The sequence below is a fragment of the Elgaria multicarinata genome, chromosome 16 (genome assembly GCF_023053635.1).
Source record: "Elgaria multicarinata webbii isolate HBS135686 ecotype San Diego chromosome 16, rElgMul1.1.pri, whole genome shotgun sequence".
Classification (NCBI taxonomy): Eukaryota; Metazoa; Chordata; class Lepidosauria; order Squamata; family Anguidae; genus Elgaria; species Elgaria multicarinata.
The window spans coordinates 21,961,246-21,976,971 of record NC_086186.1 but is presented as its reverse complement, the minus strand read 5'-3'; the positions used below and the strand labels follow the sequence as shown (position 1 = coordinate 21,976,971).

Genomic DNA, 15,726 nt, shown 5'->3' with positions numbered 1-15,726 from the left:
TTCTCTAGCAGATCATCTCTTTCACAGTCCACTGCAGACAGCTTTGAAAAATTGTGATGGCTTTTCTGTGTTGCTACTGCAGAGGTAGTGACCTTATTTGTGATGAAATTGCTATAACCTGCCAACAAATCACAGATAATGTCAGCTGGGTGAGGGTGGGCGGGCGTCCTGCTCTTGTTTTCGAAAGATCTCCCAGAAAGCGAGCATAGAGTTCCTTATACAGGGGACAGTATAACAGGTAATGTACGACATCTTCTACTTCTCCAGTACCACAGATACGCAACCGCTGTGCAGGGGTGTGTGTGATCCATTTATACTTTCCTTTCAGATATGCCGAGGGCATTGTTTGAAAACGAAGGGCAGTAAATGCCTCTCTAGTAAATTAGTTATCCCTTTTAATCACTTGGTTGTACTTAGAGGGCTAGCAGACCTATCTTTGCTAATAACCATTGATACATGGGATTCATGGAGGATATGACTAATTCGTTTAAAAACCCATCTAAGCCACTGACATTGCTACATCTCCTTATTTCCTCTTTACGTGAGCTTTCTTCCTCCCTCTGCCTCCTTCTCCACCTCCTCAGCTCGAAGGATAAGGTCTCTATGCTAAATAATGCTGTTTTTATTACATTATGCAGCTTCATTGGATTAAAGCCTAATTGTCTTCAATGATTCGAAGTGACCAAAAATGACAAAGATGCTTGTTTGTAGTCTCGTGTGATTTTGCAAAATTGCTACTTGTTGACGCACAGTTATTGTGAGGAATCTTTTTCAAAGGATTGCTCGTGGTGGGGGGCGGGATATGTTGATTGTCCCTGACTTGGTCTTGAATCCTGGAAACTCTCCACTGAGCCCTGAAGCTCAATGGGGCGCCAGAGGCAAAGCTATTTCCCCTCTCCCATTGGGAAAGGGACAGGAACTGGAAACCTCAGAATTGGTTAGCAACTAAAACCAGGAGAAATTTGCAGATGCCTGCCTCAGTCCATGATCGAAATTTCTTACTGGCACGGAATAAGAACAGATGGGGTGTTTAAATTTGGGACATTTATCTTTTTCAGATTGTGTGTGTATGTGTGTGGATCATATAGTGGATTCTCCTATCTGCGCACACTCAGAAAACTCCTTCTGTGTAATATCCTGTAATATTAGGATTGGTGTAACCCTTTCCTTCATACACACATTCTATTTTCCTTGCAGTCGGTTGTGGGACCATACCAAAATATAATCCCCCCACACACTAGTTGAAATGGTACAGTTCAGAATGTCAACAGCTCATTTTGTGTGATGTGTAGAATGGCTTGAACCCAATGTTCAGCTTTCAGGCCCAGTATGGGAGCAGACCGAGAGAAGCAGGCAACTTGAGATAAATGTGCGGTAGCCAGCGTTGTGTCGAAAAGAATTGAATTAACCTCCTGTGTCGACCGCATACCTGGTGACTTGCCAAAGGGCACCGACTGAATCTGTGTCGGAGCACCAACTTCAAAGCGGTTGTACCGTTTCCAAGTCCGCCGCTGTTTCTGCTGGACCACACTAGCTGTGGACCACTACAAAGAGAGAACCTGGCATCAACATTGCTTGCTGATTCCAGCGACGGGACATGCTTTTTTAAAAAATGCATCAGCTGGCCACTGTAAATAAAATGTTAAAACCATGTCAGTGGTGTGATCCTCAAGACCAAACGTGCAGAGGATGTCAAAGCTGTTATTTGCAGAATGTTTAGTTGTCGTTGTGCAGTCCTCTATATATCCCTGAAATAAGCCCCATTGAGTTCAATTGGACTTACACTTGGTAAGTGTATAGGTTTGTGTTCTACATCTTGAGGATTTGGCTCATATTTTTGAGCCCTATTCAGAAGAGGTTAGGGTTATTTTTTATTGATTTAAAATTATTTTTAGGCTGCCTTTAAAAGTGGGACCCTCTCAAGGCAGCATATGTAATAATAATAAATAACATATCTGCCTTTCAAAAAGTTGCATCAAGGGAGGCTTGATCAGAAATCCTGAGATGTATATATTTGTAAAAGATCTAAAGACTACAGGAAGCAGCAACATTTAGAAAGATGTAACTTCCTCGTATCTTGAAGAAGGTGTTGTTTAAAAGTAAAATAAAAATAAATCTAAACTAATTTAAGAACTCCTTGCATCCTCCTCAGAAGAAGTTTGAATTGAAGGAAGTCTAAAAATTGTGAGCCTTTTCAACTGTATCTAAACATGATTAAAGTCAGGATTTTCATAACAGCCTGCTGAGGTTCCCAGACGGAAAGAATTTGGAATTCTGTATTTGAATTGTAGTTGGTACTTAGATTGAGCTTTACTGAGTTTAAAACTCTTCATATATATTATTTCTTACAACCTGTAAGGTGGATCATTATTTTTATCTTTTGCTCATGCTTTTACAGCAGAATTGTTTTACTGCTTTTAAAGTATATATTGTTTTAACTTGGTTTATGATTTAATTTGTTTTTAGCTGTGTATATTTACTGTTTTTATACTGTATGCTTTTATTTGTACGCCTCCCTGAGATCGTATTGATATAGGGCGGGATATAAATGTATTGAATAAATAAATAAATAAATAATTCTATACAAGTCTACATGGAAGTATGTCTCATTGAGATCAGTGAAACTTACTCCCAGGGTAGTGTGTATGGGATTACATTCTCAGCCACTAAGAATACAAATTGATCAAAATGGCATCCCGAAACTAGCAAGGGAATGTCTTGTGTGGAAGCAGAATTCCACATAAAAATCCACTTCTGGACTGTGACTCAATCCCCACGTGGCTCCCGTTGCTAGATGGGTGCTGTGCATGCAAACAGAATGATGGTGATCTCTCAGCTTTCACAATGCAAACCACTTGCATAGCATTGTGTTGGGCAACTAAATTGCAGAGTCTTCCTTAAATAGGCGTCTAGTAGAGTTATTTGACCATTGAATAGTACGCCCTGCGTCTGGGCCTTAACTGTCCTTTGCAATCATCTGACGTAGTAGTTCCCTATTCCGCATGTATTTCAATATCCCTCTGCATACTCACGTGCTGTATGGTTTTTTTTTCTCTCTCTTCCTTGGGCGATTTCCCCTTTTCGCCGTTTTGCTTCAAAGCCACGCAAACTGCTCTCCAAGATGGGTTTGGCTCATGAAAGGAAGCTTGTATCTGATCTCCCAAGAATGTGCGTTGTAAAAGTTTTATAGGAACTCCTCCTTTTCGGTGTTAACTAGATAATGCAAGACTTTCAATTAAAAAATGCAAAAAAGCAAGGTCTGCCTGGTCTGGAAATTAGAAGCCTCCTATCCCTAAAAGGCCTAGAGGAAACTGTGCCGGAGTTTATTTCTTTGCAAATATACTGGTGGATGCTTGTGAAGCTGAGTTGGTTTATGGGCTTCTGTTACGTGTACCTTTGAGCAAAACTGGCTTTGGTGGAGATGCCGTGAAGAAGAGGCTTTTAAAAAAAGGCAAAATGTGTACGAACGTGACAAGAGTAGAACAGCAAGAGCAGGGATAGGTCAAGTTCTTTGTATAGTCTTCTTAAGGAAGAACCTGGATTATGAAGAATCATACAGCTTCTTTTTTAAAGTCTGCAATTAACTAGGTTGTTTTCGCAGGTAACATTTCGTCAGTGGCGGGAGCTCTGGTTTCCAGCAATTCCCCAAGTTCATGGTGCTGGTCTCCATGCTGCTAGTCCACATGAACGAGCAGTATCGACAGAAATTATGGCAAATGCTGCCTTTAAAACCCCTGCAACAAGAAATGCCTCTTCTTTAAGATATGTCTGTTGTCAGGGCCGGCCCTACTATTAGGCTGGGTGAGGCAGTCACCTCAGACGGCTGATGTACGGAGGCAGCAGAAAGGTGTTCAAGGAGAATGAGAATGAATTCCTTTATTTGCATCAGCCACAGGCCTTAGCATTTGAAATGAGATGTACAAAAGGATAAAAGCAAGATTGTGCTTGACCAAAATTACCCAAGTTCCATTCTAAAAAATTACATTAAATACACACTCCAGAATTAATACAAGTCTTTCCACATAAAATAAGAATAAGTAAATAAAACAAATAAACTTCTGTTCAGTCAAAGGATCTGTGAGAAATTAAGACTCTGATAAAATGGTAGATCTTATTTTGATAGCACCTGCTAAATTTTTTGCAGTTTTTGCTTATTTTGGTCTGCAAGAAAGAAAGACACAGAAGCAATAACTGACCACCCTGGAATAGATAACAGTAGTGGATTTATCACCTCTTTCCTCAAGTCTCTGTAAAAAGTACAAAATAATAATACATGAGCTACTGTTTCAATACTGCCATTTCCACATGGGCATATGTGGTTTTCCAATGGGATTCTTTAAAATTGGCCCTCAAGTACAGCTGATGGCAGTGTTCAAGGAGAGAACTGTGTCATGCAGTCTACTTTGCATGCCCTAAATTAGCCTGCTGCCTTCAAGTTTGTGGACCATGTTGCCCCGTCATTAGTATTGAAGACAGATTCATTTGCTAGTTCAGTCAGCTTTTGTACATGGAATGGGAGGGGTGCCATCTTGTCCTTTGCCTCAGGCAGCAAAATTTCTTGGGACAGCCCTGTTGGTTGTGCTTTCTTCTCAGTTAGGCCAATGGCATGAACGGTTGTATGTAAAACGATATGTAAAATTGGGGATGATATGTTCTCTAATCCAGGCTTTAGAGGAAGTATTGTTTTCTTAACTAGGCTAGGGTAGAAGGCCAGAGTCTGACTATTTATACCAGGCCTGGCCAATCCAGACGCTTCATACTGTGTGCCAATCAGAGTGGCCAATGTTGCATGTACTTACTCGCTCTGATTGAATGGGTCCCTGAGGGCAGAATGGTCTGGATATCTAGATTTTTACCTCAGACTGTGAACTTTCTAGGTCATGTCATGAATCCTCTGATGTAGTAGTCATTCCTGACATGGCCTTCTGGGTATTTTCTTTAATACACATAATTGATGTTACACTAGAAGGGTGTTCAGATGAACCTTCACATATCAGGGCTTGAAGTGTGAGGAAAAAGAGGAAGTGAGGTGATTAAACCACATTCAGTTGTGTCCCCTGGAAAAGAATTTGGATGTTATTCTGCCCTACTTCAAACAATGCCTCCTGACCTCAATATACACATTTGGGCAGTTTTTCCCAGCGTGGTGCCCACCAGGTGTTTCGGACTTCAACTTCCATCAGCCCCAGCCAGCATTGCCAATGGGAATAGTAGTCCAAAACATCTAAAAGGTATCAGGCTGAGGAAGACTGCCTTAATACGCATACAATGAGAGCATGAGGCAATGTTTGGCGTGAGGAGAAATAGCATGCCATTTCTTTTCAGGCGGACATATTTGAGTTCAGCCTCCTCTTTTTCCTCTGCCTTTGAAACCATCCACTCTTTTCTTCTCCCACTTCAAGCAGGCGGAAGTTCATCTGAACACCCCTCAAAGTCGGGGGAGGGAATTGGGGCCTCCAGAAGGGCAAGAGGGTTTCATGCGCCTCACATGTTGCCCACCCTGCTCTTATTATTATTTATTTATATAGCACCATCAATGTACATGGTGCTGTACAGAGTAAAACAGTAAATAGCAAGACCCTGCCGCATAGGCTTACATTCTAATAAAACCATAAAAAAACAATAAGGAGGGGAAGAGAAAGCAAACAGGCACTGGGTAGGGTAAAACTAACAGTATAAAGTCAGAACAAAATCAAGTTTTAAAAGCTTTAGGAAAAAGAAAAGTTTTTAGCTGAGCTTTAAAAGCTGCGGTTGAACTTGTAGTTCTCAAATGTTCTGGAAGAGCGTTCCAGGCGTAAGGGGCAGCAGAAGAAAATGGACGAAGCCGAGCAAGGGAAGTAGAGACCCTTGGGCAGGCGAGAAACATGGCATCAGAGGAGCGAAGAGCACGAGCGGGGCAATAGTGTGAGATGAGAGAGGAGAGATAGGAAGGAGCTAGACAGTGAAAAGGTTTGTAGGTCAACAGGAGAAGTTTATATTGGATTCTGAAGTGAATTGGAAGCCAATGAAGAGATTTCAGAAGTGGAGTTACATGGTCAGAGCGGCGAGCCAAGAAGATGATCTTAGCAGCAGAGTGGTGAACAGAAAGCAACGGACTGATGTGAGAAGAAGGAAGGCCAGTGAGAAGAAGGTTGCAGTAGTCCAACCAAGAAATAACCAATGCATGAACAAGAGTCTTGGCAGAAGACTCTAGTCTAATGTAGAAGATGTATATTAAAGAGTGCTCCCATGAGGTAATTGTATGAGGGGGTAGCAAGAACATGTCCACTTGTCCTCCTATGCCAGTGTGCCTGGTGGCCATATCCTTCAGCTGTGAGGGAGTAGCAGGAATATGCTTGCTGGCTGTGTCCCTGGCACCTACACATTGGGCTTAATTTTTATTTTTTAAAAAGGGGACCTAGATCCCCTTTCTTGTGGCTACTGGGGATGAGGCTAACCCTTCACACATTCAGTGAAAAGGTTTGAACACCCTTTATGTTCTCCAAGTAAAAGTTTCACTTATGTTTGTATTTATTTATTTATTACACTTATATACCGCCCCCATAGCCAGAGCTCTCTGGGCGGTTTACAGAAATTCTAAAATTGCATGATGTCAGAATGTGGATTTCTAATAACAACCTTCTTTTCCCCCGGTGTGACTCCAGGGTGTGAAGGAGGAGACCCCGGAAAAACCGAAGTGTTCCATGACGGCGGACAAAGCTGGCTGGGTCAAGAAGAGCAGCGGGGGGCTTTTGAGTCTCTGGAAGGAACGTTACATCCAGCTGTGTAAAACCCAGCTCTTGATGTATGAAGATGAGGTAAGAACAGTCAAGGAAGGCCTTTGGGAAGAGGGGTCTGATCCTGGTCAGTGCTGTGTGCCGTTGGGGCCTGCTGCAGTGCAGTGATTTGTTCTGCTTGGGCTCTTTCTTGAAACCGTGCCTGGTCTGGTTTGCACGTAATGACAGCCCAGAGTATGGGTTGATTATGGGTTGTCTTTGAATTGTGGTTTGTTGATACATGTGAATCCTATTCTATGGTTTAACTGGGTTGTTAACAGTGAACAACCCAGGAAAAGAACCCATGCTTTGTTTTAGGTTGTGAACTCTGGGCTGTTCATGGTTAACATTGTGCAGGGTTCCCATGTAACGACAAGCCATGATTCAACAACAACCTGTACTTAGGGTTACTGTTACCAGGTTAGTGTGTCTGTGAGATATGTATCAAAGATCTGGGTCATAGTATCCCCATTTTTCTTAAGTTTTAATGCTGCAGCTGCTAATTTAGTCCCATAGCTTTCTTTTCTTTCTGCATTTACTCGAGAGAAGCGAGTTATTTCCACACAGCATTCATTATTGTAGTTATTTTCTTCACCCTTTGGTGCGGGTCTGCAAACTTGGTCTGAGACAGAACAGCATTGGGCACCTGCTCTTTCTGCTGCTGAGTATTTCATTCTCCCTGTCAAAGCAAATAAGCTGCCTTGTGCTTTCCAGCATAGAAGAAGGTGGGATATAAATTCCATCACAAAATAAGCTGCTGTGAGACACATTCCAGAGGGGCTGGCTGTGTTAGCAAAACCAGCTGAGTTCTTGTGGCAGCTTCTGAACTGCCCTGAACTGCTTTAAAAACTCTGAATTGTACTACCCATCAATGGCCCGACAACCTGTTCAGCTGGCTATGAACTGGCAATATACATTTCCTTTGGCCCGTCCCAGTTACTGCGTTTTGGACTAGCTGACATTTTTGAGCAGTCTTCAAAGGCCGCCCCGTGCTCAACGCATCGCAGTAGTCCAGAGCGTGGATAAGAGTAGCTAGGCATTTAGGGTAAAGATGGCATTGCTAATTGATCAGTAATTTCAGTTGGAAGTGACCAAGTCAGGGGGACAGGTGAGAAACATAAAAAATTCACCGCCAACAAACAAACCCCTGTTTGGATTTCCAGAGTCCAGCTTTCTGCCTGCTACTGGACGCCAAAGCAACTGTACAGCTGTTTGGTGTCCTTCAAAACTTTTGGTCTGGCTTGCGGCGTTCTCCTTCCTCCTCTTTCTATTCACGGGCGTGAAGGACGCTTTCCTATCTGTGCCTGCGTTGTTGTTTTCTGGCTTAAACGCAGACATCTCTCCAGATGTTGTCAGCTGATGTCACCTCCTGCTTTGATTGAAAACAGTTTGCAAATCTGAGCTGGTTCCTCAAGTTTGCATTTGAATAACGGTTATATTAATGTCCTTGCACTTGGCTTGAAGAAGGAACAGCCCTTGGACTTCAAACCACTTTTCCCCCAGTGACACAACAAAACAAACGAATAAACAAATGAAAAACTGCCGCCTCAAAGAAATCAGAGACATCAGTAGATTTAAAACTAATAAATACATATCTGCACGGCATAAATTTGCAGTGAGGTTATATACATGGAGAAATGTTGGACTGTGTCTGTTGTAGGGTGGTCAAGTGTCCTGCTTTACAGAGGACTGTCCTCTATTTGAGGGGTGTCCTCTATTAGAAGGACTGTCCAGTCAAAAGCCTGTTTAAAGGTAAAGAATCATAAGAAGGGAAGGAGCAGAACGGCCTTGAAATGGCCAGTTGTTTATATATACTCCCCTATCTGCTAAAAAGCAAATGTACAATGATTAAAAACGAGGAAGCCATAATAAAAACAAGAATCGTAACAACGGCGAAAATGTTAAAAAACTGCATATTTTTAAAGTCTGAATTGAAAAAAAGTTGCGTCTTTGCACCCTTTCTAAAGGTCAAGTGGTGTTAATGTGATCACGGATGATCCCTGCATGTGGCAGTTGCAAGCTGCCTAATTAACATAATTACCCGTCATGGGTTGTCATGATGTTCGAACCTGGCTAGGGTGGGTTATAAAGCACCCTGAAACCCTAGAACAAACCATGGTTTTCAGTGTGGCTTCTAAACTATCCCAGCCACCCACCCTCGCTGGGTTCGGACGCTACAACAAACTGTGCCCAGCGAGGGTAATTATGCTAATTAGGCCACTCATGACCACTACACATTTTCCCTCTGCTTATTTTCCCTCTGCGATTGTAGGAACCAAGTCAGTGTTTGTGGAGGGGAGCAATTGTGTATTTCTTGAGGGGGCGCATTCCATATTTTGGAAGCAACGCAAGAGAAAGCACTTTTACATGTGCCCAACAAATTTATTTATTTATTACATTTATATCCCAACTTTTTTCCTCCAAGGAACCCAAGGTGGCATACATAATCCTCCTCCTCCCCATTTTATCCTCACAACAACAACCCTGTGAGGTAGGTTGGGCTGAGAGTCTGTGACGGGTCCAAAGTCACCCAGTGAGCTTCCATGACCGTGTGGGGACTAGAACCCAGATCTCCCAACTCCCAGTCTGAAACTCTCTACCCACTACACCACATTGGCTATCAAATGGGCCTCTGTGGGTAACGAAGCCCTCAAAAGCTCCTCTCCTGCAGATTTTAATAACATAGCAGGTTTATAGCAAGACAGGAAGTCCTTTACATCAGCAGTTAGCACCTGGATGACACCTGGTCCAATCAAATGTTACCACCTGGACAAGAGCAGACTCACAGGTCATCTGGGCTTACCTTCTCAGCTATGGCCAGATGCACTGTATTTCTATTTAAATTATTTATTTATTTATTACATTTTTATACCGCCCAATAGCCGAAGCTCTCTGGGCAGTTCACAAATAAAATTATAGCAATTATTTCCAAATTTGCATAGATAAATATAAACCACTGTATTGAAATATGCGGATTTGCGCCCTCTGTTTTTGGCGATTCTACCCTCGGCTACTGTTGTTAGATTTGCACAATGAAAGCGGTAAGGAGAGCAGGTTCACACACGTACACATTTTAGTGATCAGATCGTAAACCTCGAGTGGTAGTTTGCATGGGTGGAAGGTCTGTTATGGCTTGCCGAAAGCCTTCGCCTGACTTCAGCTGGTATGCCATCTTCACTTTTTGTAAGATAAAGCAGATCCAGGCACTGGAAGGTGCTTTGGTCACAGTTCAAAGTGCTGGTAATTCCCTATAAAGCCCTACATTTCAGGCTAAATCCAGCCCTCTGGGAGAATGCCGGACAACCACACCCTTTCCTCTGGCCTCATACCCTTTCCCTCAACCACCGACCATTGGGGGTGTCCTAGCTTTTGCATAGTTTTCACCCCATTTTCAGAGGTTGAAATGCCTCTTCTAAGGATTAGTTCCTGGCGGTGAGAGCTTTAAGTTAAAATATGCTGGTGTTTTTGGTATTTGGGGCCCTGCCTCTTTTCTTTCAGCCCCGCCCACCAGTAGAAAACGGGACCCGTGAGCTCCTCCGGAATGGAATTCGGCCCTCGGGCCAGAAGACGTTCCACGCCCCTGCCCTGTAGTTTGGGAGCACGATATTTGAAGGACTGCATTCTCCTGCATGCGCCAGCCCCTCCCACCCCTCTGCAATTGTCAACAGAGGCTCTGCGGCATGCGCCGTTTCCATTGGAGGGCTGGTTGTTCGGATGCAGGCCAGAGCCTTCTCAGTCGAAGCACTCAGACTGCAAAACTCCCTTTTTCGAGTGGTGTTTGCAACCACTTTCAGGATCAGGCAGGTGTTCCGTGAAATACATCTCTTGATTTAACCAAGCCTGCTTCGAACTCCTCCCTTCCTGTGTTCCCGTCTGCTCAATCTTTGTCGCCTTATGCTGAGTCACTTCCTGGTAGCTGTTTCCTCAAGCCTTCCTTCTGCGTCTCTAACTTATTCTCCCTGCCTGCTACCCCAGCTCTGCTACCTAGTTCCACATACATCGATCCGTTCCCAACTGCAGGAAGCCTAGTCAACCTCCTCCTTGTTGACTTTTTGACATTTTGTTAAGGGTTTTCTATTTTTGCCAAATCTTCAGGTTGATTCGCATTTTGGGTTCCCCCCCCCCCCTGTTTTGCTTAAGCCTGGTTTTAAGCTCTCGGATTTATTTTGGTTTTGTTCCTGCATCGTATTATGCTTCTAACTTGCAATTGTGAGCCGCCTTGGGGGTTCGAAAGAGCAGTGGGATAAAAATGATTTTATCAATGTACAACTCAATCGAGTCATGGGCAGAACAGCTGAATATGTGATTTGATTGGCACAGAGGTGATAGGAAAGTTCTTTTCTGTGGTGGCCCCGTTCATCCATGACGGCTGTTACGTGATGCTGGCAGTTATCAAGTGCAGAAAGAAGTTCTCAGACTTGGTCTCTGGCATCTTCAGTTTTAAAGAAGAGATATTGAATAAGCAGATCCTGAAAAACATCTGCCTGAAAGTCATGGCTAGTCCAAGTAGGTAATACTGAGCTGGATAGATCTATCCAAAGTTTGGGGTTCGCACAAAACGCAAAGCCCAAATTCTTTAGAATCCTGGCTTATCAGTAACAGACGAAGAAACATGCTGGTGCATACTGCCTGATTGCTCCTGCTTGGCTCCTCATAAAAGCAGGAGCAGCTATCCTAACCTAGGAACTTAACCAGGGCAGAAAACAACCCAGGCTCCATAAGCCAACTACAAACTCTGGTTTGTTAGAAAAGGGACAAACCAGGAGTTTGGGTTTGGATATAACGCTTAGCTTTTCCTAGTTAGTTTAGCTGCTTCTGCTTGCAGGAGGAGCCAAGCGGGAGTGGGGTAGCCAGGTGTCCTTCTTTACAGGGGACAGTCCTCTATTTAAAAGGCTGTCCTGTCCAAGTCTGGTGAAAAGATAAAGAACTATCAGAAGGAAGAGCTGGGCCTTGACGTTGTCCACCAGCAGGTAGCATTTGGACCGCGGGTACACAAGTCACGCGCACAGAATCTCCGCCACTACAGTGAAAGGCATATTCCCATTGAAAATATAGCAATTATTTTCAAGTTTACATCTATCCACATAAACTAGGCAATGCAAATTTTGTGTCCTTCCTTGTCCTCTTTTTTTTTTTGGATGGTGATGCATTTCCTCTTTTTGGGTGTTGCAGGAGGGTCCAACCTAAGAGGAAGCAATCGGGCAGCCTGCTCCAGCAGGCTGGCTCACTACCAGTAATGTTGCCAATTGCTTGGTTCCAGTTGTAACATAATACTGCCCTACCTTTCAGGATTGTGGTGTGGATTATCGGAACTTTGATTATTTAGGGAAAGCGCCATAGGGCTACAACAACTGAACTAAATAGTTTGAATCGGGTTTTAATCATATGAATTTTAGTGGATTAATGTATCTATTGAATATAAATCTAGTCAGTACTCGCTCTTGGCACTCAACGTCTTTGCTCTGGACATGGCACGATTGTGTCCTATTCCTTAGATCACTTATGTATCTTCCATAGAAGCATAGAATAGTAGAGTTGGAAGGGGCCTATAAGGCCATTGAGTCCAATCCCCTGCTCAGTGCAGGAATCCACTTTAAAGCATAATGGTTAGGAACGGTTCACACAACCATAATGTTTAGCTCAAAATGCTTAACCACTGTGTTTTAGTGTCTCATCTGAACAGGGTCAGAGACAACATGTATCTAGAGTCTGTATTGACAGAGACAATACATATCTAAAAACAACTTCCAGCAATTGACCATAAAACGAATCCAGGACCTGATATGCTGTCAAATGCCTGAGGAATGAGAAAAATCTTAACCTGATGCTGAAAAGACATCAGGTTAAGTGCCAGGCGGACCTCATTCGGGAGATCATTCCATAATTGGGGCGGGGGGTGGGGTGGGGGCACCGCCGAGAAGGCCCTTTCCCATATTGTTGCCTTCCAAGCCTCCCTCAGAGGAGGCATCCAGAGGAGGACCTTAGATGCTGAACAAAGTGTACGGGTAGGTTCATGTTGGGAGTGGTGCTCCATAAGGTATTGTGGTCCTGAGCTGTGTCAGATAGGGAAAAAACACCGTAGTCCCCAAATCTCCAAATGATCGGTGGTTGGGCGGAAAGTCCTGGGGTCAGGGCAAGGGGATGTGACCATCTGTGGAACCCTGAAGGTCCAGATGCAACTCCAGGCGGGGCAGCTTTGGCCCACAGGTTTAAGGTTCCATACCCCTACCCTGCTATTTTGTCTACCACTGTTTAAATGTGCATATAGAAACTCTGCACTAGGATTTGGGTTGAACGTATATCTGCAATGCAAAAGGAGGAATCCAGGGTGAGATTTATAAGATATTTACTTATTTATTGCATTTATATACAGCCCCATAGCCGAAGCTCTCTGGGCGGTTTACAAAAGTTAAAAACAGTAAACATTAAAAACAAATATATGAAGTTTAAAAACATAAAAAGCATAAAAACAATAGTATCCTTATAAAAACAGCTATTCTGGGGTCCGTTAAAAACAAACATTGCCAAGCCCTTGCCTCTTTTGCTGTTACTGACCTGCCCGCCTCCCAGCGAGTGTAAACTAGCTATGCGCACTTTTACCGGTGAGGTTTTCATGACTTCAGACCTGGCCAAAAATAACCCGTGTTCGCGCAGCGTTTCCGTTTGCATTCAGTTTCCTGTGACTGGATTCTTGCATGAGCCAAATTTTGCAGGATTAAGGCCCAGAATGATAAGAATATTTTTCGGTTCTGTGTTGCAGCAGGTGCTACAAAACATAGACACGTTGCATCTCGAAGGCATTTGGAATGGCACAGGTTGGTGCCTTTAGAATGTTGCTGTCCCAGCCAGCCATGCCCTTTTCCAGGATATGCCGTTCTGTTTCCCCCACCTCAAACCGTCACTCAGCATCCTGTGGCACTGAGCAGGCTGTCTTCATTGGGCTCTCTACGTGGACCCCTCCCCCCCCACGTTTGCATTCCCCAAGCCTGCTGATCTCTCTCTCTCTCTCTCTCTCTCTCGTGCATGGATGGTACAATTTTGGTAGGGTGGCCATATGGAAAGGAGAACAGGGCTCCTGTAATTTTAATAGTTGTATTGAAAAGGGAAATTCGGCAGGTGTAATTTGTATGCATGCAGCACCTGGTGAAATTCCCTTTTCATCACAACAGTTAAAGCTGCAGGAGCCCTGACCTCCTTTTTTATCTGGTCACTCTAGTATAGGGTGACCATATGGAAAGGAGGACTACCTTTAACAGTTGTATAGAAAAGGGAATTTCAGCAGGTGTCATTTGTATGCATGCAGCCCCTGGTGAGGGCAGGGCTCCTGCAGCTTTAACTGTTGTGATGAAGAGGGAATTTCACCACAGGATGCATGCATACAAAAGACACCTGCTGAAATTCCCTTTTCTATACACAGTTAAAGATACAGGAGCCCTGTCCTCCTTTCCATGTGGTCAGTCTAATTTTGGCTACATAAGGGCCAGCACTTGGGGAAGTGAATTTGCTGTTAGTGCAGAATAGAAATCCTATATACTATCTCGAAAGAGCTCAAAGTGGCTCGCTCACTCCATTTTATCCTCACCACAAACCCGTGCCATAGGTTAGGCTGAGAGAGGATAACAGGCCGAAGCTTAACCAGTGACCTTCGTGGCTGAGTGGCAATTTCAATGTGGGTTTCCATGCTCCTAGTACTCGTACCGCTAAGCGGAACTGGCTCTCATTTCAGTGGGGGGTGTTAAGCTGCTTACAGAGATCTTATTTATTTATTTATTTATTTATTTATTACATTTCTATACCGCCCAATAGCCGGAGCTCTCTGGGCGGTTCACAACAGTATAAAACCATACTATAAAATACAATATAGAAGCTCAACCAGATAAAAACAGCAGCAATGCAAAATTACAAATTTAAAACACCGAGTTAAAATTTATTTATATGCTGTTAAAATGCTTGGATTTAAAAGGTCTTCACCTGGCGTCTAAAAGCATATAATGTAGGTGCCAAGTGAACCTCCTTAGGTAGCTCATTCCACAGCCGGGGTGCCACAGCAGAGAAGGCCCTCTTCCTGGTAGCCACCTGCCTCACTTCCTTTGGTGTATAGACACAGTGTGTGTCTATACAATACAATAATACTTCCTTTTGTCCCTGTAGGCCAGCAGTCCACTGTATTCAGAGCCTGCTGCAATTCTGCCAAAGCGGAAACACCTATAAGATGTGGCTGCGGCATTCAGCTTCTCAAATATCTCCACTTCTGCTTTTTGTTTCGTTTTAAATTTTAAGCAAGTTTCTAGCCCATAGGGCTGCAGAAGCATGCTAACTCCAGTATCGGAGGCAGTGTGTCTTATGCAGGGCTGTGGAGTCGGCACATAAAACCTCCGACTCCTTTATTCATGGCACCTCTGACTTCTTTAATTATATATTGATATAGGAAATAAATTTCCTATATATTTCCTACATCGACTGCAAGCACGCAACTTTTTAGAACCCTAACCTGTTAAAGCTCTGTACAGCACCATGTGCATTAATGGTGCTATATAAATAAATTATTATAATAATAATAATAAAGCCCGGGTCTAAAGGCTATAGCTAAGACATTCTGGTTTTTTTATTTTATTTATTAAAGAAGCCCCAAAATGAAAACAATGAGGTTATATTTTTATTTATTTATTTAATTGCATTTATATCGCCCCCATAGCTGAAGTTCTCTGGGCGGTTTATCAAAAGACTATAAAGTAATAGGCTATGAAACTATAAAAGAAAATCAGGAACAGAAAATCAGAATCAAAAATCTAAAGTATATACTTTGATATCGAAGTCACAACTACAAAAAAGTAAAAAACAATTGAACACCTAAAACAACTTAACAAATGACCATTTTAAAAGAAATGAACTCAGGTACATAAATAACATAAACCTTTTTCGAGATTAAAGTATCATTGGAATATAAAATTCAAGTGAATATACATATCAC

The 15,726-nt window shown here is 43.0% G+C and overlaps 1 protein-coding gene across 1 annotated transcript in view; it reads left to right on the top strand.

Annotated features, from left to right (window-relative positions):
* PLEKHO2 (pleckstrin homology domain containing O2) overlaps positions 1 to 15,726 on the top strand; it is a 38,203-nt gene that overhangs the window by 4,373 nt on the left and 18,104 nt on the right. Inside the window, exon 2 of the mRNA XM_063142214.1 lies at positions 6,645 to 6,797. Within this exon, the coding sequence (XP_062998284.1) occupies positions 6,645 to 6,797 (153 nt within the window). The remainder of the gene's footprint in view (positions 1 to 6,644; positions 6,798 to 15,726) is intronic.